General features: G+C 41.9%; 1 protein-coding gene across 1 annotated transcript in view; it reads right to left on the bottom strand.

The window, feature by feature from the left end:
* Positions 1 to 156: 156 nt before the first annotated feature.
* Positions 157 to 21,302, bottom strand: part of ME1 (malic enzyme 1) — a 176,713-nt gene continuing 155,567 nt past the window's right edge. The window contains exons 9-13 of the mRNA XM_008058099.2: positions 18,334 to 18,439; positions 16,829 to 16,971; positions 13,881 to 14,054; positions 6,253 to 6,351; positions 157 to 1,798 (exon numbers count right to left, since the gene is read on the bottom strand). Coding sequence (XP_008056290.1) covers positions 1,628 to 1,798; positions 6,253 to 6,351; positions 13,881 to 14,054; positions 16,829 to 16,971; positions 18,334 to 18,439 — 693 coding nt within the window. The 3' untranslated portion in view covers positions 157 to 1,627. The remainder of the gene's footprint in view (positions 1,799 to 6,252; positions 6,352 to 13,880; positions 14,055 to 16,828; positions 16,972 to 18,333; positions 18,440 to 21,302) is intronic.

The following is a 21,302-nucleotide window of genomic DNA, read 5'->3' as shown; positions in this document are numbered from 1 at the left end:
ACAGTGTCCAGCACACAGGATTACATATGTATTACATGGTGAATTCCATTCTGAGATTAGCAGTTACTAGACTAGTTTACAAATTCATGATACTTTTTGTCATATGGTCCCAAGACTCAACATTACAACGTAACAATACTTTAAGAAAAAAGACAATTATTTTATAATTTTATTCATTCGCTTTTTCTACGCGTTAATAAATCTTTTGCATAGGTAAATACATTTAGTTAGAGCTATAAGACAACCACAGAAACTGAAAAGAAATAGATAGACATTCTGAATATTTGCCAAATAACTAGATTGAGAAAACTCTTGACTATACGTCAGCTTCAGAAATGCCCCAACCCCCTTCTGCTCATACCTAAAACAATGTGTGTCACCCTCAACCGTCTATAAAATCGTTTTATGGAATAGTTTATCTTGAACATCTTCTTATACTCTTTTAAAGCATTACTTCAAAAACAGAAATTCTACAAATAAATAGCAAATGTTATTGCACATGAGAGTTCTAACACTAATGTCTAAAGCAAATTAATCCAATCTGAAGATGTAACTATTTTTTCTAATAGAATGGTCTTGGTAATTAGAATATTTTAATATCTGATGTAAAGATAACTTCTGACACTTGGAATGAAGTTATAAAACTTTCTCCAAACTCAGAAGAAAGTGAGGTTATTATAACACAGTGAGCTGTGTTACCTGAGCTAATCAAGGAGCCACTATGGCAGGTCTCTCAAGTAGGAACCTTGCTTGTCTGGGAACCATGGTCTTCTGAATCCCAAAATCCTTGTCTCAAGAGCACGGTTTCTCAGGACCTGCACTGCAAGCTCTCAGCCCTTCTCCCTGCTCAGGCTGTGCCGAACCGAAGGCACCCACCTCTGGACAGGGGCCACAGGCCACGTGCCAGTAGCAACAGCATGGTGGCTAAAGGATAGGCCATTCGGTCAGGGGGAAATAAAGGCGCTTTCAGGAGGGATTTCTGGCTGAGAACCAAGGTGGTAACAGCTTTGCTCTATAAGATGTAATAACGACAAAAGAATATTAAAATCTAAGGCTGCACAAGGCATTGTAAACAGCAGTGATCTTTCTTAGAAATGTTAGAATTCATTTGCCCCAAAATAACAAATATAATCTAGTACTGGAATAAAAATACCTGAGAAGTTATCACTCTCTAGGCAACAAAGTAGTGTTATTTCTGTTTAGCAAAAGTTCAGCTATGCCTGAATTAATTTCTACATTTATTTTAAAAAGTAAATTTTAACAAAGTGGTCAACAAAGGAAGTATGGGTTTTAATGTTGATCATATCAATTTATTACTAATTTTGGTCTTCCAATTGGTTTCCTATATAAAAACAATGAGTTTCTCAGTAGTAGGTACAACAGCTTTTAAAGAGAACTTAGGCAGAATCATTAAGATAGAAACCATAAATAACCAGAAGGCAAATGAAGCAAAATTGTCTAATGTGATGTTTGCCCTAATTTATATCAATATTCTTCCATAAATTTTTAGAATGTTAAAGTTATCCTAATCTAAGCATATTATGAAATCATTATAAAAGATTCCAACCTCTAAAACTTATGAAAGAGCGCAAGACCTTGAACAGAGTTAGAAATGCTGGCTATTTTCTTACTGGTCAACTTTGGTCTGTATTTTCTGGGCCTCTTCGGGCCAAGCATAACGATCAGGTAGAATCTGGTCATAATCCGTGCTATACATCTGAGAGCGGACAAACGCTTCCTTGTTTTGTGGTTCAGGATAAACGGTGGCTGTCTTTTCTTGGTATGCGTCTTTCACAATCTAGATATAGAAAAGAATATTAATTATTTTAATAAATAGAGGTGATAGTGAACCCAAGCCAGCAGAAGTTTTTATTTAACAGATTTTAATTTTTTTTTTTTTTGAGTCGGAGTCTCACTCTGTCGCCCAGACTGGAGTGCACTGGCCGCTCCCGGCCACCGCAGCCTCGACCTGCTGGGCTCCGGCGATCCTTCCGCCTCAGCCTTCCGAGTAGCCGGAATTACAGGCATGCGCTACCATGCCCAGCTGATTTTTTAATTTATTGTAGAGATGAGGTCTGGCTGCCCAGGCGGGTTTCGAACCCGCAGGCTCAGGCAATCCACTCACCTCAGCCTCCCAAAGGCACAGGATTACAGGCTGAGCCACCAAGCCCGGCAACAGATTTTAATTTATATAATTGCCTGTTTCCAAAACCTTAAGTGCATTATAACAAAAGCACATGTAGACGAAGATATAAAATGAAGAGCAATTATAAATCACATAGTGAGAGGGAAAAGGCTTCCAGAAATGAAAGCATTTGAGGAGTGAAGATTTATGCAAGTACGATCACCCCAGGATTTCTCAGAGAAGCCAGTGTTAAATGTCTTGACATGATCTGACTGATAACTAACTGAACCCCAAATACCTAAACAGTCCTGCTAAGTGAGAACCTAAAATTTCCAAGAACTCCTGATCTGACCACTGTCCCCGCCAAATGGTCTCTGTTTATGGCAGCATCTCCTGACCCTGATCTGCAGGCAGGGTCTGTGCTCCTTGTCAGTTTCACAGAACCCCATCTTCACATTTTGTGTGACACACACAATTCTGGTCCCTCCATACTGGCTTTCTCCTTCCACGGCCCTACATCCTGGAACCATGCACAGGTTTTCTGTGGTGTCATACTTTTCCTAACCTGCACATTATACTTTTACTTCTTTTTTTAAAAAAAGAAACTTCCTCTTGGCTGGGTGTGGTGACTCACATCTGTAATCCTAGCTCTTTTGGAAGGCCAAGGTGGGAGAATCATTTAAGGCCAGGAGTTCAAGCCCAGCCTGGGCAACATAGCAAGACCTCATCTCTACAAAAAATCAAAACAATTAGCTGGGTGTGGTGGTGCATGCCTGTAGTCTCCCCTACTCAGGAGGCTGAGTCTGAAAGACAGCCTGAGCCTAAGAGGTCCAGGTGGAAAAACTTCCTCTCATGGTTCCAGAAAGCCAGTTCCAAACCTTCCCTTGTCTTTAAATCTCCATTTGACTCTCATCCCTCTACTGAGAAAATTCCAGTTACTCAGAGAAAACGACATTTTCCCTTTTCACCAACTCAAACTCCCTCCTCTGATTCTTCATGCTTCTGCTCTTCCCTTAGTTTCTTTGAGAAAAATGGATTCTCCTTCTTGTCAAAATTAATCACCCCATATGCACTATTTAATTCACACCAGTTATAAAAAGCAGTCAGTGAGCAGCTTTTTGTAAGAATGACTTATTGGGTTAAGTCTGAATTTGAAGAGTATTAGAAAGATTAAATAGCTCTTTTCAATGTAAAATTTATGCATTTATGAACAATTCTGGTTATAAATATTGTACTGTATTGTGAAGAAATAGCTATGAAAATGCAGGAAGTAAAAGTGTGTATACACCAAAACTATGATGCTAGAAAATAGAGCAAACAAATTTCTTTAAAAGACTTGAAACAAACACATGAAAAATAATGATGCCTATATTAGGAATGTAGAATATTGTTTATTTTCCTCTTCTCTGTTTTCCAAAGTGTCTATAATGTGGCACTATTACTTATTAAACAGTTTTGTTGAGGTGTAATTCACACAAAATCCAACCATTTCAAGTGTCCCATTAAATTATTTTGGAAAGCTACTGAGCTATGCCACAAGCACCACATTCAGTGGTGGACGTGCCCACCTCCTCGAGAAGACCCTCAAGCCTGTATTAACTTTGCAACACAGCACGGTTGGGCATGGCTGGCACAGCCAGCGGCTGCTCATCTCCTCGTTCTGCTCCCAGGCACACCACAGCCACGGCCCCTCTCCCGCGACATCTTCACTCTCTCCTGCCAATGCCAAACTCTCTGGAGGAAGGGCTTGTGCTGCTCTGCCGGCCTAATTCTCCCTGACGACCTGTTCTCTTGGCTTCTTGACATCTCTTTCGTAAACATCTCTCGTGATCACTTGCTAAGCACCAGGTAGAAGTCCCCATCTGTCTTCCTCTCCCAGATACAGTCCTGCTGATCTCAGCTTCCACCCTCACACTAAACTGTCTGGTCTCTGATTTCTGGCATGCTGCTCTGTGGGGAGACTCTGCCTAAAATCCTGACCCCTTTTCTTCTTAACCAGCATCCTCCTTCTGTCTTCCAGACACAGGACTAAACCCTAACCTGTCCTCAGTTTCTGTTCCCCCCTGTACTTGCTCTCTGCAGCCCCGCCACTCCTGGGGTGTCACCTGTCACCACATGCAGATGACTCCGCAGTCTTGCTTCGGCTCCAGTCACGTCCATCCACTTGTTGGAAATGTGCCTCTGAGAGTGCCACTGGCACCACACACACGCCGTCCACGCACATGATCCTCCCCCCAAAGCTGGTTCTTTGTTGATGTCCTCACTTCGGTCTGAGCGCCCAGCAAGTGTCATATCTGCATCTTTCTGCACTCCTCTCTTCTGTCCCTACTTTCTTACTTTCTCCTGTAATCATATGCTAATTCCTCTTCATTTGCATCCTCAAACGAACTCAAAATGATATTATGCTGTTCTGTATATTAATCGTTCACACTAACTAGAAAGTAGTCGATGTAGGCCAGGCACAGTGGCTCATGCCTGTAATCCCAGCACTCTGGGAGGTGGAGGTGAGAGGACTGCGTGAGCCCAGGAGCTCAAGACCAGCCTGGGCAACACAGCGAGATCTTGTCTCTACAAAAAATTTTAAAAATTAGCCTGGTGTGGTGGGATGCACCTGTAGTCCCAGCTACTTGGGAGGCTGAGCAGAAGGATCAGCTGAGCCCCAGAGGTCAAGGCTGCAGTGAGCCATGATGACGTCCCTGCACTCCAGCCTGGGCAACAGAGTAAGGCCCCAACTCCAGAAAAAAAGAGTAGTAGACACATATTAACAGATAATATGAGCATACTCTTTCAAAAATAGATAACCAAGCAGTTTATTATCTAAAGTTATTTGAAGGATTGCTTGCTTTTTGAAGAATCTACTTTCAATCAATAAGATAAATAACAATATGTGATTCTTAAATGGTCTTGTTTAGATAAACCTGCTAATACCTTATGCTAGTGATCTTCAACCAGGAGCAATCTGCTCCCTACAGGGACACTTGGCAATGTATGGAAATATTTTTGGTTGTCTCAACAGTGCAGATGCTACTATATGTAGTGGGCAGAGGCCAGGAATGCTGCCAAACATGGTACCATGCCCAAGACAGTCCTCACAACAGAGTTATCTAGCCCAAAGTCCAGAGGGCTGAGGCAAAGAAATCGCAGCTTAAACATATAACTATTGTTATAGTTGAACTGTGTCCCCCTCAGATGCATACGTTGAAGCTCTAACCACTAGGACCTCAGAATGTGACTGTATCACAGAAAGGGTCTGCAAGGAGATGAATCAGTCCAAATGAGGCCACGTGGGCGAGCCCTAATCCAGTGTGACTGGTGTCCTTGTAAGAAGGGGACATATCGACGCACAGCGGGGTACACACATTGAGAAAAGACCAGGTGAGGACACAGTAAGAAGGCGGTCGTCTGCCAGCCAAGAAGAGAGGCCTCAGAAGAACCCAGACCTGCGGACATCTTGCTGGGACGTGCGGTCCCCGAAACGTGAGAAAACTAGCCCATGCTGCTTAATGAGTCTGTGGCTGTGCCAGCCCGACCAGACAAACACAAGCACACTGCCACGAAGGCCGTGTGTCTCTGTTGTGCTGCGGAAACCTCCCTGCCTTTAGGTTCTCCTTGGCTGACTCCCTGGACAGCACGTCTGCCACCCCCACAGCTTTGGAGCCCTTTGCCCTCACGGTTTTGCCTTCTGCCGGTATCCTCAGTTGTAATCTTAGTCACGTAACATGCCGTCCATCAAAAGGACACACAGGGAAGTGGCTCGAGGACGAAGTGTCTCTCTAACATGTCTGCGATATGTTAGCCGTTACCACAAGTGTGATATGGGAAAGAACAACTTTAAAAAGGCAAAATGGGTGGAACCAGTCTGAAAGAGAACCCTATCGAGTTATTTAAGTTATAGGAAAAACACGACTGACAGGATAATCAATGGCTCAGCAGAATTCCTCCATTCCTCTCTCAGCATCAATTGTAATTCCCAAGCTCTTCCAAGTCATCGTGCCCCATTTCCGACTTCTGACACAGTAAGCTGATACAGATACACATCTCAAGGAGCAGATTTTCAACATTTAAATCTACATATTTAGCAAGAGAAGGAAGGAAAAACAATGAAGCTTGAACAAGCATGGTTTTACCTTTTCTGCAATTTTCAGGGACACATCTCTAATGGTATTCAAGGGAGGATAAAGCCGGCCCTCTTCCAGGTGTTTATCTGACACCTGCTGAGCTATAACCTTAAAAAAAGAAAGAAAGAACGTTTATACTTCACACCATACAATGTGGTGGTTATGCAAATAACTAAGTGAATGGTCACATATAATGGTGGTATACAGAAACCAGCCACGTTAATGTGATCATCTCATTTCATCTCCCTTTCTATCAATGAAAAGTTGAGCCCAGAGAGGTTTAGTCACATATGTTGGGATCACATAATTGGTAAAAAAAAAAAAGATGGGAATGGATTCCAGGTGTCACTTAGACCAGTTCTTTCTCTCTATACCATGAAATGCTGGATACTTGTATCCTCAATCGATACATTAGGGGAACGGGAAAAAGAAGAGTAAGAAAGAATGAGGAGGAACAGGATAGAGCAGTGAGAAAAGACCCTGAACATATGGGGGGGGTCGCTGAGGCCAAGCATGCCGCCACCCCAGCTCATGGGTTCCTGCACAGGGGACAGGGCAGGAGGCTGAGAAAGTCACTGCAGAGTCTCCTTACAAGCAGGATTTTCATCTCTCACAGACTCTGGATGATAGGAATCACCTGACTAGCCTTGGCTACTGCTGTCCCCAGCTGCTTCCTAATTCTGAATCAAAGACGTTAAATTCTCCACTGACCCCTAAGGCCACCCTAGCAACCCTGAAGTTCCCTCCAGATCTAAGACTTTAAGTTTCTAGGTGGGGTGGATCTAAATCACTTATAGCTGAATCTTTGTTTAACAGAAATGTAGATGTAGAGAGGGAGTGGGACACCTTGATCTGCACATTCTGAATAACTGAAATTAAGAGCTCTTTCAGTATTTCTTAGTATCTCTTAGATTTTTAAATCATAAAATTATTTCCAAAATATTGTTTTGTTGCCATCAGCAAATATATAGGACTCTCAACAAGAATAACACTGCGGAGAAGTTTAAAAAAGAGACATTTCCAATTTAGTAAGGTCACAGGGAAGAGGAAGAAAAAGAGAACTCAGGAAGAGAAGCCCCCAGGTCAGCAACAAGGAGGCGTGTCCAGGAACCCAGAGGGAGGACAGGTGTGGACGCCTCACGGTGGAGAGGGGCTCCAAGGAAAAGTGGGAGTCAGGCGGAAGAACAGGGAGGGCACTTGGGGCCACGCAGGGGAGTGTGGGCCCCAGCGTCTGAGGTGGTGTCTGAGGTGGGGCAGCGGCGAAATCAGGAAGCGGAGCTTGGATAAAACCCTGTGGGTGATGGAGGACTTCTGACCAAGGGCATGGAGGCAGAGGCGGGGGGGGGGTGACTCGCAGAGTCTTGAGCCCAGTCTTATAATCTCCCATCACTTCACTCACTGGTTCTTGCCTTTGCAACAGGATGTTGACTAATGTTTTCCTCTGCTCCAGAATTAGTAGCCAGGGCCCAAACTGGAGCCCAAAGAGGCAGTAGGTGCTCCACACTCTCAGGAAGCCACAGAACAGTGTGGCCTCCTCCTGCAGAGCCTAAGAGGTGGAAGCCAGTCCTGCCACCCTACGACCACGGCACCCCCTCCCAGAGGCTGAGAAGGGGAGAGATGGGGAACGTGGCTGGAGCCCTGACTTGGCCCGGAGAGTTGTGCAGTGATCTTTTCTTCCCTTCTGCTCTTCTGAGTGGGTACTAGGCTTATGTTTTTGCTTTTAATGTTTTGATGATGAATGTGCTGTGTGTTATCTAGCAAGCATCTAATTGTAATATTCTAGTTACAAAGTTTTAAGACTTGACTACATGATACATCACCACCCAGCTTCAAGGAGAGACTGGCATTCTGCTCCCCACGTGTCCAGAGCAGTTGCAGACAGGCGAACTCAAGTAGCGGAGGAGAGAGTGGGACGGGGAGGCGCTGCGGCAGCCGTGAGCGGTCTGTGTTCCCTTTGGCGGATCTGGCATGGACACATGAGTTTCCACCGCCAAGTGGTCACAGCTGAGGAGGCCCCGGCTTCCTGGGTGACCAAAGGTGGGCGAGGAGGCTAAACCGAAGCCAGACCCCCAAGTAAGGGGCCTCTGAACCCTCGAGTGGGTCCTGAGAGAGAGCGAGCCAGGTGTGAACCCGGCCACAGAGGGCCTGATGGCCTAAAACAGTGGAGAGTTGACACATACCCTTCCTGCCTATCTCCAGCACATCTGAAGAAGCAGGCCTTCGTGAGAAGGGGGAGGAGGTTTCTCAGAGACTAGCCGCACACTCCCCCAAGTCCTCCCGAGAGCTAGTGTCAGAGGAAGGGTGAAAGAGAAGCAGGGCCTTCCCGACCTGCGACTGTAGACCTCTTGTCCTGCCGGGAGAGGACCTGAATCTGGGTTGGATATACAACCTTGAACGGGGCAGATGTTTAATTACTGTTCACTGGCATGTCTTCAGCACTCAGAATAATGCCTAACACACAGCAGGTACTTAACAATTGTTGAAAGAATGAGTGACCTGTAAATCATGGGATCTTACTGAAATGTCACGAAGAGAAATGAAAGGTAGATTTGGTGGAGAATTACTTAAAACAATGATTGAGGCCATTTAAATTCAAACCACTGAACTGAAACGACATTAAAAAAATCTTCTTAATTCTTGTTATGCAAAGGATTTGTGGTGGTTTAAATCAGTGGAAACTTGTTAGATGTAAAAGCAAAAACTTTTATGGATATCCAGTATTGTTATTTAACTAGATAAGAAAAAAAAAATGGGTAGCGAGATGCTGAAAAGTTGTAATAGCTTGGTGGCTGATGGTTCAGGCTCTGGTGTGAGGAGACCTATGTTTGAACCCTGATTCCCACCCATTACTGTCTGTCTGAATTTGGGCAACTCAATTAACTTTTATAAGTCTCAGAATAAGTCTCAGAATATATAACAGTTTCTGGCTCATAGGATTAAATAAAATAAATGACAGCAAAGAACTTACCACTGTCTGCCAAATAAGTGTTCAATGAATCTTAGCTATTTTATTTTAAAAATAACAAGTAGGCAGCCTCATGGCAAAGTGGAAGCAAAACTTCTGGTGTCAGCCCTAGCTCTAAAATGTATTAGCCTTTTAGCTATGTGATTTGGGGCAAATTCTATAACAATCAGCTTCAGTTTTTTTCAACTGCTTATGTGAAATGATACATACATTGTGCCTCCCACCACTAGCACACTGCTGGCCTTCAGAACCATTGTTTCTTCTCTAGAATGCTACACAAATGTCATTTTAAAGAGATGGGGAAGAGTCAGAAGACAGCTAAGAAGAACCATTCTGAGGCCAAACTCTCCTCGTGTGCCTGTCACACAAAGGGGGAGCGGAGAAACTGGGGAAGAATCAAGCAGCACATAGGTGACCATGGGGGCCCCACTAAAGTGTGAGAGGGGGGTTCTGGGGGTGGGGGAGGAGAACGTGCACAAGTCCTAGCCTCAATCTCCTCCACTGAATCATTCACTCAAAAGCCATGTGCTGCCTTTCATGGGACTTGAGTATCTCCAGTGACACTGTGGCTGATTCCAAATAATCTCTGTTTATTCTGACAATGCGATGATGGCTGGATTTTCAGTTACCCAGCAACTTAAGTGAGTCAAAGGTCCTTCCAAAAGATGTCAATGGTATTATCCCAAGTGTCCCCTGGGAAGACGTCAGAAGGGAGTGGATCGGGGTAGATGAGAGGACGCCAGCAGGTGATTCAGGAGTGGCATGGGGAAAGGAGGCACAGGTTTATCTCCCAGGTGTGAGCAGCAGGTGAGAAGCCTGCTGCCCAGCTGCACTACAGACCACACAGGGCCAGGCAGGCTGACCCAGGGGAGTACTCTGTGCTCTCATCAGGGGTCCAGAAGAATGTCCCAATGCCAGGAAAGCCAACACTCTCTTTATGGCAGAAAAATGTCCAGAAATGTGTTTTGTGCTTGGTGCCAGTCCATGAGACGTGACTGGTATTTTCAATAGGGCTCCTAGCAGTTGTTATATTTGAGGTTGCCGATGTTCCTGTTTCTCTTCGGATTGCTCCAGTCTCTCATCTTTTATTAAAGATTTCAGGAAAAAAAATTGAGGCTGCCAAACAAAATTCATCTAGATCTCCCAAATGTTATTTCTGTTAACTACAAAATATAATCTAGACAAAAAAGACTTTCTTCTTTTTTAGGCCTTCTGGCAGTGGATGTTTGTGGCAGTTACTCATCTATCTTCTGCTAAGATACATGATTAGTTCTATTTAATTCAGCTCAACAAGTATTTGTTAAGTTTCTGCTTTGTGCTTAGCATTGTGCTCAGTGCTACTGAAGCTTTGAAAGAAGGTATATGGAAGACTCTTTCAAGAAGATAATTATAGAGCAACTTAATTATAGAGGCAACACTTAATTGTTTAAAATATGAAGCTCTCGAGAGAAGTAAAATTAAATGTCAAGGTGTTTAATAAAGACAGCTATGGCTAAGACGAAAGACCCGGAAGAGCCAGGCTTATCACAAAAGGATTCAAGGATGAGGTGAGACTTAAGCAGTACCCTAAATGACAGGCTTGAATTGGGGGAGAATAGTCCTCAGGTCTTTCCATGTGACAAGAGAGAAAGCAGTTGATTATGCAGGTGTGCACATCGTGGTGTGCTTGAAGGCTATGGGATGAGGCTTCTAAGCTCCGGGGCCTGCTTGGAAAGGGGGTATTACTACAACCCTGGGAATAACTGTGAACACAGGCGAAGCAAGGGAAGGTGACAAGTCAGGTTTTAAGAGTGTTGTGTTTAAGACACAGCAGGATACTTCCAGGAACTTACCCAGCAGGGAACAGGAGGTATGGTAAAAGATGAGAACAGAGAGACACAGATTCGGCCACAATTAGAGTGAAGATACCAGAAACAAGCAAAGAGCTTCAAAAGCAGAAGACAAAGAGAGGAACAAAGTAGAGGGGGCAATAAATGCTAGGGGAAAAAGTTCTTTGTTAAAAGAGAGACGAAAAGGAGACAAGAAAACAATGAATGGGACATAACTGAGGAACTATGAAAACCAGGAATGCCGTGCTGAGGCCTAAGAGAAAACCAGTAGGGAGGCCAAAGATGTAGTCGGAGAAATCACTAGCTATGATAAGAATAACACTGTTGACAAGGCCACATTTTTTAAGAATATTATTTCTGTGAATGGAAAATGGAAATACATTTTAATTGTTTTTCTTCAGTTTGTTGGTAGTGATTATTACTTTTCCTGGATAGCAAATACTTTTCATGAGATCTGTCACAAGAGGGAGCTAGAGTTATTTAGGAAAGAAGACATGGACTATGAGTAGTGTTTCTACTCTAAAAAGACGCTGTGCGTATTAAGGCAATGATTACATTTTCCCTAATGCAAAAACAACTTTGAAATGTTCTCTTAGTAATTTGACAGCCGCTTATGTTTAACAATATTTTTCAAGTTAAAGAAAACCCGAGATATCTGCTGGCATCAGTTCTGTGAAGAAAAGGGAGCAGGACATCACGGCGTCCCGGTATCTGAATGATGACGGTGCCAACTAGGGCTAGGCTTCTCAGGCCACATCAATAACGTAAGAATCTTTGTCTATGTTATTGAGGCTCCTCTTCACAATGGAAACCGCATGTTAGCAACATAAAAATATCAGACTACTAATCAAGTTCTACTTGGTTCAGTTTAACTATAATGTACAGTGGTTTAAGAGAAATTTGAAGAGTGGCTCAAGTTTCTCATTCGCAAACTGCATCCTGTTCAAATCTGACAACATGATGTCAACCAGATGAACGTTCTGACGATCAGAAGCTCATGATTTTACAGATATGCCCACCTGCTGCTGCATCCTGCTGAGGCTTGGGAAGGGCACGGAGAACTAACTGTGGTAAGCTCATGACATCTCCTGTGCCACGACTAAAAGCCCTTTGTATCTGCCCCAAGAGCTTCGTGTCCTCTGCCAACATCTATGAAGTTGTGACTAACTTGGTAGCTTGCAAGTAGGCTAAGATCTCGGGTCTTTCACAATACCTGGCAGCACAAGATGCCCCAATGATCCTGCTCTGTGATATTCTGAGAGTCTTTCCTGAAGGCTCAGACTACAGCCCACTTCTCCCGTCCTTTTAATGATTTTTATAAACACCTAATTCCCTATTTTAATTTAATTTCTGCTTAAAGATTAGAGTGAAGATACCAGAAACAAGCAAAGATCTTCCAAAGCAGAAGACAAAGAGAGGAAAAAAGTAGGGGGGAAGTGAATGCTAGAAAAAAAAGCTCTTTGTTAAAAGAGAGATGAAAAGGAGACAAAGAAAACAATGAATGGGACATAATTGAGGAAGTATGAAAACCAGAAATGCTATACTGAACCCTAAATGATAAACACTTCCACTATACCATATCAGACTTTCATTTTAAACGTTCAAAAAGACATTATTTAAGAAGTTTCTCAATGGAGAAATATTTACCACTTAATTGTCTTTTGGAAACAATATATATATTTTTTTGAGTTAGAGTCTCACTCCATCACCCAGGCTGGAGTACAGTGGCACAATCACGGCCACCCCAGCGTCGACCTGCTGGGCTCAGGGATCCTTCCTCCTCAGCCTTACAGGCAGCTGGAACTACAGGCATGCGCTACCACATCCAGCTGATTTTTTATTTATTGTAGAGATGAGGTCTCGCCAAGTTGCCCAGGTGGGTCTGGAACCTGCGGGCTCAGGCAACCCACTCACCTCAGCCTCCCAAAGTGCTGGGATTACAGACCTGAGCCACCATGCCCGGCCAGAAACAATATTTCTACTCGTCTCTTTACTGTCACAGAATTTGATCTGATGTGTGAAGATAAAAAAGAATTCCTCTTAATAAATCAAAGCATAGTTTTTCCAGCTACTGAAGAACAATCTCTTGCTAGTGACTCAATATGAACCTGCCACCTACCCCTTAATTCTCCATTGGGAAAGATTTTCTCTTCTTCAGATTTTACGTCTAAAAATGGGTTGAAAGTGCTAGATAAATAAAACATGAGATCACCTAGGCTGAGCACACTTGGTACTTGATAGCAGTGGTCCCCAACCCTGGCATCAGGGCCCGCTTTCGTGGAAGACGGTTTTTTATGGACTCGGCAGGAGGGATAATGGTTTTGGGATGATGCGGGCACATGACATTTACTGTGCACTTTTTTTCTATCACTGTTTTGATATGAGTCCGCAGGCGACTGGTTTATGACGGTCTGTCCAGCCTCATGGCTCATGTTAGTCTGTCCTTGCAGCCACTCCCCGCTAGCACCACCACCTCAGCTCCGCCTCAGATCATCAGGCATTCGATTCTCACAATGAGCGCGCAACTTAGATCCCTTGCATGCACTTAGATCCCTTGCATGCATAGTTCACAATAGGGTCGAGCACATATGAGAATCCTATGCTGCTGCTGCTGCTATGACAGAAGGCGGAGCTCAGGTGGTAATGCGCGTGATGGGAATGGCTGTAAATACAGATGAAGCTTTACTTGCTCGCCCATGGCTTAGCTCCTGCTGTGTGGCCTGGTTCCTAACAGGCCACAGGCCACGGACCAGTACTGGTCCAATGCAGGTCCGTGGCCTGGGGGGTGGGGACCCCTGACCCCTGCTTTATAGCCGTGGCAAACCTGGAGGACTTCACAATACCTCAGCAGTAGTGAGAAAAATCGTATCTGTGATGTGCCTCAATCCACACGCCACAACACCAAGAGCAACTCCAGGGAACACATAGGAATTGTTGCCTTGGCCAGGATACAGGGTCCGTCCATTTGGAAGAGTGACTGGATCAAAAGGACTGCCACTGGCAAAAATTGCACGTCCCTGCAACACAGACACACACACAACTAACTTTAACAAGAAGCAGGATATTTTAAAACAATTGTATCTTAACAGTACTACCCCATAGCCTAAATACTTAGAAGTCTAATTTTTCAGTAACTTCCTAGGAAGTCTAGGCAAGCTTCTGTGATATAAGCAACAAGTGCAAGAAACCCAGAGACCATCACTCTGTTCTCTGCACTGGTTCAGCCCATGGGCCCATCAACTGCTTCTATGTTGGGCTTCCAATTATAGACTTTTAAAGATAAAAAAGTATGGATTAACATTAAAGTACTGAAAGATGACATTAGGTTGGGATTTAAGGATCAACACATCTCCAAAGTAAAAACTGAGACCAATGTATAGATTTCTATACTGTAAAGAGTCATATGGAAAATCACATAGGAAGCAACTCATTAGCACAAGCGGAATTGGCAAGTAAGGGGAAACTTAAGTTGTCATAATTGCCTTCATCTCTCCTGGTTTTACTATTTTACCATAATTATTTGAGGAATCTTATGTATTACTTGCTGCAAGAAGTCACTGATGTAGGGCCTGCTGGGTGCTACATTCCATAATGCTAGTCAAAAGGAGAGCATGTGTCTGATCTGTGAGAGTGACAGCAATTAGGCTTCAGCGCAGGTATGGAAAGCCCTCAACAAAGGAAGCATCCCGATCTAAGAAATCAGCTTGAAAAGTCTAAGTCATCAAATCCCCAAAGCAGAGTTTAAATGATGACCAAATGGGTTATAAGTGCCATACCTCTTACCTCTTAGATCTGTAGTCTAAATCCTGATATTAGTAATATTAGCTTGTTTATCCAATATCATAATATACCTTTTGGTTCTTTTGAACCTTGTATAATATACAATTCAACCTTCTTCAGGATATAAATCGATGAAAATAGATGAAAAAGAAAACAAATTCTCATTTAGGTGCCTATAACATACTGTTATGTTTTGCACAGAATTAGACTTTGTTTTCAAACAAGACTGAGATAATAAACTCTGTTTACCAGATAAAGCATTTCATTACAAACAACTTTCTAATGGACCTAAATTATTTTTTCATAAATACAGGTTTTCAAAAACCATATTTGAGAAAGAGGCCTGCAACACTGTTTATCTCCCTCCCCTCCTTCACTCCCATCTTCCTGCCTATTTTTCTAGGCTCACTATATTTTAAGAAGGAATGGCATTAAACAGATGACAGCACTGTAGCTGGCTAAGCAGTCGCATATATGCAAATTGTTAATATGGGAATGGAAGTCTTCCCGTACCATTTTTCTGTAATTCTTTGGCCAAACCAGTATCTAAATTTCCAAGCTCAAAATCACTTTCTGTGGTTTATGAACAACCACATAGAGCATCAGGAAAGACCATAAGAAAACATTAAAGGCATCTATATCAAACACATTCATATTTTAAAACACACTACATAAATTTGGATAACTTTATATGTGTGCTGCAGATGAGTCTCTAAGTTCTTGAGGTTCACTGAGACATACTGAGATAAAATAATTAAACACTTGTTTACTGTCTGCCTCCTGTGTGCAAGGCACCATGCTAAAATTTTGTGATTGCGCAAAGGGCTTTTTGTCTTTTAAGGTCCTAAGGACTACTGAGTCATGTGAGGCAAATTCCCCAACCTAAGGATGAGATAAATTTAAAATCAAGCCGGGCTCAGTGGCTCAGCCTGTAATCCCACACCTTGGGAGGCTGAGGTAAGTGGACTGCCTGAGCCCGCGGGTTTGAGACCCGCCTGGGCAACTTGGTGAGACCTCATCTCAAAAATAAATAAAAAAATCGGCCGGGCGTGGTAGCACGCGCCTGTAGTTCCAGCTGCTTGGAAGGCTGAGGCGGAAGGATCGCCAGAGCCCAGCAGGTCGAGGCTGCGGTCATCCAGTCTGGGTGACAGAGTGAAACTCCGACTCAAAAAAAAAAAAAAAAAAAAATTTAAAATCAGTGAAGATACTGATGCCATCCCAAGTAGGAGAGATAAACAATGGTGTGGTACCTTGTAGAAATAATAATTAATTCTATCAATGAACATTGAAGGATACAGGATTGAAGTAGAGCCATCAAGTTTGAATTTATGCAGAGCGACATAATTTTGTGTCATACTTACCTTCTCTATTTCATTTTGGACTTATTTCCAAAGTAAAAGTTTTAGATAGACATCAATCTCAGTTGTTGTAATGATTTTTTTTTCCAGTCTTTGAATGGAAGAAAGGCTCTTGCCAACATATTAGTCAAATATATTATGTATAAAATAGTATAAAATAAGTCACTTTTTTGAAACAGTAAAGTACTGAAGTATTGAAGACTCCTATCCCAACCTGGCTGAATGTCAAGATAGCTGCCCAAATGTTCCACCCATGGCATCAAAATCCAAACCCAGGATTTAGCAAAGCAAAAATAAGCCTGTGGTTTTATACTGTATGCTTCAATGTTTGGGAATAGCTAGTTAAAAGCTATTTTCATCAGCTTCTAGAACCAACCTTTCTTACTTTCTATTTTAAATCTTAGATACTTCCAAATCACTTGAAGAAAATTATCACTACAACGTTACCAAGTTTATTTTATTGAAGAAGAGGATGTACACAACAACATTCTAGAAAGAGAAATACTTCTTATCCCCCAACTTGTTCACTTTTCTTTCATTCTTGGTTATATAATTCTTGAAGGTTAAATGGTAACCACCTTAGATACCCTAGGCCTCTCTATAATTAAAATCAAAATTTGATTATTAAAATATCAGTTACACTTTTACTTTACCTTAGTTACTTTATAGCACTGCTCTGCAGAACATTCTGCTTTGCTGGTCGGATTGCTCAAAGCAAAAATAATAGGCCGTTCATTGAAGGCAGCCATATCTTTGAGAATTTGTTCTGAGAATGCACCACCGATTGCAGCAACTCCTAATGGAAAAATTAGGAACTGGTGATTAGGACCATCACAGGTTAATTCATCATAGGTTAATTCATCTAGGAGGCCCATACGCAAAAACTATAGTACATACCACGTCATTTTCCAATAGATCCCAAACAAAATACTATATAGAGTACTCTTATTAAAAGTATTATAACACAAAGAGATACATCTGTTAATGCCAACAATCTCTGCAGTCTTTAGGGTTACAAATCTACATGTATCCATAAAAATGAAAGATAATGTTTAATTCATAATATGTTGAATTAGTAACTAATCACTTGGAATTTTGACTATAGGCATTTGTATCAGAAAATTAAAATGTGTCCTATATATATACTCTGTGAGTATATTTCAGTCTGTCAGGCTGCAATGCAAATATGTTTTATAAACCAAGGCTAACACAAGACTGATTCAACTGCAAAACTGAATTACTACTCATGAAATAACTTTAACAGAAGAGTAAAACAATTAGCATAATGGAAATGAAAAACAGTAAGATTACTGACAACATATTTTGTAAAAACAATACTAAATGCTAAGTAAAGTTCTTGTCAAGGAGTAAGGGTTGTTTTATTATAGTTATCATCATTATTATCAATATATTCATCTGTTTCACAAGAGTTTTCAGGGTTGGAGTATGATACAAAGTAAAAAATCAAGATTACATACATACAAAATAATGGATAAAGTTTTACAACTTTGAGGTTTTTCTTTTTTTTAACCACTTTAAATTTGACTGTATTAAATACCCTACATTACACACGTGATGTGTAAGTACTGTGTTAAGTACTATGAGAGACATAGAGATAATCAAGATGTGATCCCTGTCTTCCAAGAGGTTTTGATTTAGTTTAGTGCATCTCAACCTCAGCATCGCTGACATTCTGGGCTGGGTAACTAGTTGCAGGGACTGTCCTACACATCACAGGATATTCAGCAGCATCCTGGCCTTTACCTGCTAGAGGTGGCAGCCCCTCCCTCCAGTCCAAACCCCCTCCGGCTAAAGAGGACTCAAAACTTCTCCAGATGTGGCCAAATGTTCCTAGGGGCAAGGTCTCTCCCACCTGAGAACCACTGTCTATCCAAAGTAATCGACCAGAGAAAGTACTGAGCATGTCAGGTATTAGCAGTTAGCTCGGATCAGTAAGAGAAAGAAGACAGGACTGAAGTCACAAATCTAGGTCTCTATAGGGTCCTGTTGCTTGAGTTAATGTCTAGTTTTGTTTTTTGATTCCAAGGGTTAGAATTTCAAAAAAGTTGATTATTCTTTAGAAATTGGTGAGTAAGAAAACCAATCAGATAAAAATCAGGGGATAGGGGAATAAGAGAGGGTGGATAAAAAAGTTCACCTATGAGGGCAGTTGGTTTTATTTTTTGGACAATGGCTTCTAGGTTCTTCATTTCTTCATGTTCATGGGCAAACTCCTCTTTCTCTCGTGTTAAGGAAGCACGTCCCTGAGTAAAGCAAATAAGAAAAGATTACAAGTCTGCCAAATGTGTGTGGGTCAAAGAGGCTCCAGAATATTTTATACACACACACGCATATACATACGTGACCAGTACTTATGCCCAACACCTTCATGGACTGTGTCACAGCTATTCTTAAAGCCTCTTCTTCAACCGCCAGAGCACTGTGCCATTCATTCTTTCAGCAAATACTTACATGTCGGACAATGTTCTAGGCGATAGAGACACAACCACGAACAAAACAAACGTCCCCTTATTTAACTAGGTAACATTAAAAATCCTACTTCAACAGGCATTTGTGAGAAAACGGCATTAGCAAATGGCAGTGCAAACTACCATTCAAACAACATGGCTTGTGACACACCATCCGTGTTCTACAACAGGGCCTCAGGACCCAGAGCTGGCTGCAGGTGCAGCACCACCAGCCCATTACTGTCAACTGAGTATGGAGCCGGAAGCCATATTTGCACCACTGTTCGTCAGACTTTCTGAATAAGTACTAGCTTTATATGTTTTCGCTTTTAATGTTTTGATGATGAATGTGCCATGTGTTATCTAACAAGCATCTAATTATAATAGTCTAGCTACAAAGTTTTAAGATTTAACTACATAATACATCACTACCTAGCTTATATGGTAATTGATAACTAATAAGTTGTTTTCACCTATTTCATTTGGCCCCCTGCACAATCTTGAGAAGGACAAGCATAACTAGTGTCACTTTACATATGTGGAAACAGAGGCTCCGAGATATTAAGGCAAGAGATTCATGGCATTCAAAATCTTTCCAGTATAGCACAGAACCACCTTGGACAAAAAGGTTTACAGATAGTATGTCAGATTGTTTGCAAATGGTTAATCCTGAAGATGGCACAGTTTTCTTGCTTTAAAAGGGTTTGTGTGTGTGTGTGTGTGTGTGTGTGTGTGTGTGTGTGTGTTTTTAAGTCAGAGTCTCATTCTGTCACCCAGGCTGGAGTGCAGTGGCACGATCACGGCTCATGGCAGCCTCAGCTTCCTGGGCTCAAGGAATTTCCCCACTCCAGCCTACCTTGTAGCTGGGAACACTGGTATTCATCACAATGCCTGGCTAATTTTTTTTTTTTTTTTTTGGTAGAGATGAGGTCTTACTGTATTGCCCAGGGTAGTCTTGAACTCCTAGGCCTCAAGCAATCCTCCCACATTGGTCTTCTAAAGTGCTGGGATTACAGGCATAAGCCACTGCACTTGACCCCATCATTCTATTTTCATTATTATTTTTTTATTTTTGAGTCAGAGTCTCATGCTGCTTGGAGTAGAGTGGCAAGATCATAGCTCACTGCAGCCTCGAACTCCTGGGACCAAGGGATCCTCCCACTTCAGTCTCCAGAGCAGCTGCTACTACAGGCACGTGCCAACATGCCCAGCTAATTTTTTAAAAATGTTTTTAGAGGTGAGGATCTCACTGTGTTGCCTGGGTTGGTCTCAAACTTCTGAACTTAAGTGATTCTCCAGCCTCAGCCTCCCAAGTCAAGGGGAATACAGGTACTCTTCGCCTTGCCTGGCCTTAAGCCACTGTGCCTGGTGGCTTAAAGTTTTTTTTAAAAGCAAACAGTGCATTATAGAAAATCTGAAACATATAAACCTCTTTATGCTTGTCTTCTCATCTGTAAATAAAAATAACAGACTGATGAGGCGTTCTGCCTCATCAGTCTGTTTGTGTGTTAAATGAAATGTAATAGATGTACAGCACTTAGGACTGTGACTGCTTTATAACAAGAACTTAATGCTAGTTGTCATTCTAATTAAAATTATTGTGGAGAAGAAACAAATCACGATTTCAACACTTATAATTTGGGTGTATTTTCTCCTAGTCTGCTGCAAAGCGCTACTTCTGTGCCACTGTTTTCCATTATGAGCGGGACATTAGTTTGGATGGCATTCTTAAAACAGAATTCACCATTAGTTATTTCTGGGTTCCAAAGGGTTATTATGTTACCTTTTCTCCCTGGACATCAAAATATACTACATCTGCGATGTGATAAATAAAAATCTTATACAATTCATTCAGAATCAGATTTGAAGCTGTTTCATATTCACGTCAGCAGAAAACACTCTAGTTTTTAGTAATATTAAGTTGAATATTATGAATTCTTTTTTTATGATTTTATTTTTTATGATTTCAAAGATGTAGAGTGCAATTCAGGGTTAGGTATACAAGTCACTGACGTTTAAGTGAAGTCCAGGCCTCCCACTGGTCCTCAATTCTCCCAGCTTAGGATCAGGTTCCCTTATTGATGTTATGTGCCCCCTAATTCATATTCTTGGTCAGCATGCTTATTAAAGAAAAAGTCAAGAAAAATAATATAATCCAGTTTCTTTCATCGAGAAGCATTACATTACTCATAGATCCCAAAGAACAAATAGCTGGTATAAACCTAGACTGAGTTTGTGAGTAAACACTACATATTCACCAACACTTCTTTTGTGTTTAAGAGACAAGATTTTTAAGACTGCCTTTTAATGATGTCTTAAAGGTCTGTGACCATACTGAGATGTCACGATTCTCACCAAGTTTGTGGTAAGGGGAGGACGACCCCTGCAGGGTGCCCTCATCCTCACTTCTCTTAGCCTGACAGCTGGGAAATTTGCATCATTTGCATGTCTAAATCACAGAGATTAAATAAGCATCATCCTGCCATGTGTAAGCGGCTAAGACTAATGATAATTTGTTAGTCACACACGTACACACACACACAAAGCAGAGGTATCTGAGGTATGAAAGTGTTCTCCTCAAATACTTTTTGAGAAACAGACTTTGATTTAGAGGAAATGGTAGATTCCAGTGGCCCCCAACTCCTCATCATCCCCTTCC

The sequence above is a fragment of the Carlito syrichta genome, unplaced genomic scaffold (genome assembly GCF_000164805.1).
Source record: "Carlito syrichta isolate Samal-C Ts95f unplaced genomic scaffold, Tarsius_syrichta-2.0.1 Scaffold303211, whole genome shotgun sequence".
Lineage (NCBI taxonomy): Eukaryota > Metazoa > Chordata > Mammalia > Primates > Tarsiidae > Carlito > Carlito syrichta.
Note: the sequence above shows the minus strand (reverse complement) of the source record. Positions and strands in the feature narration are given on the sequence as shown.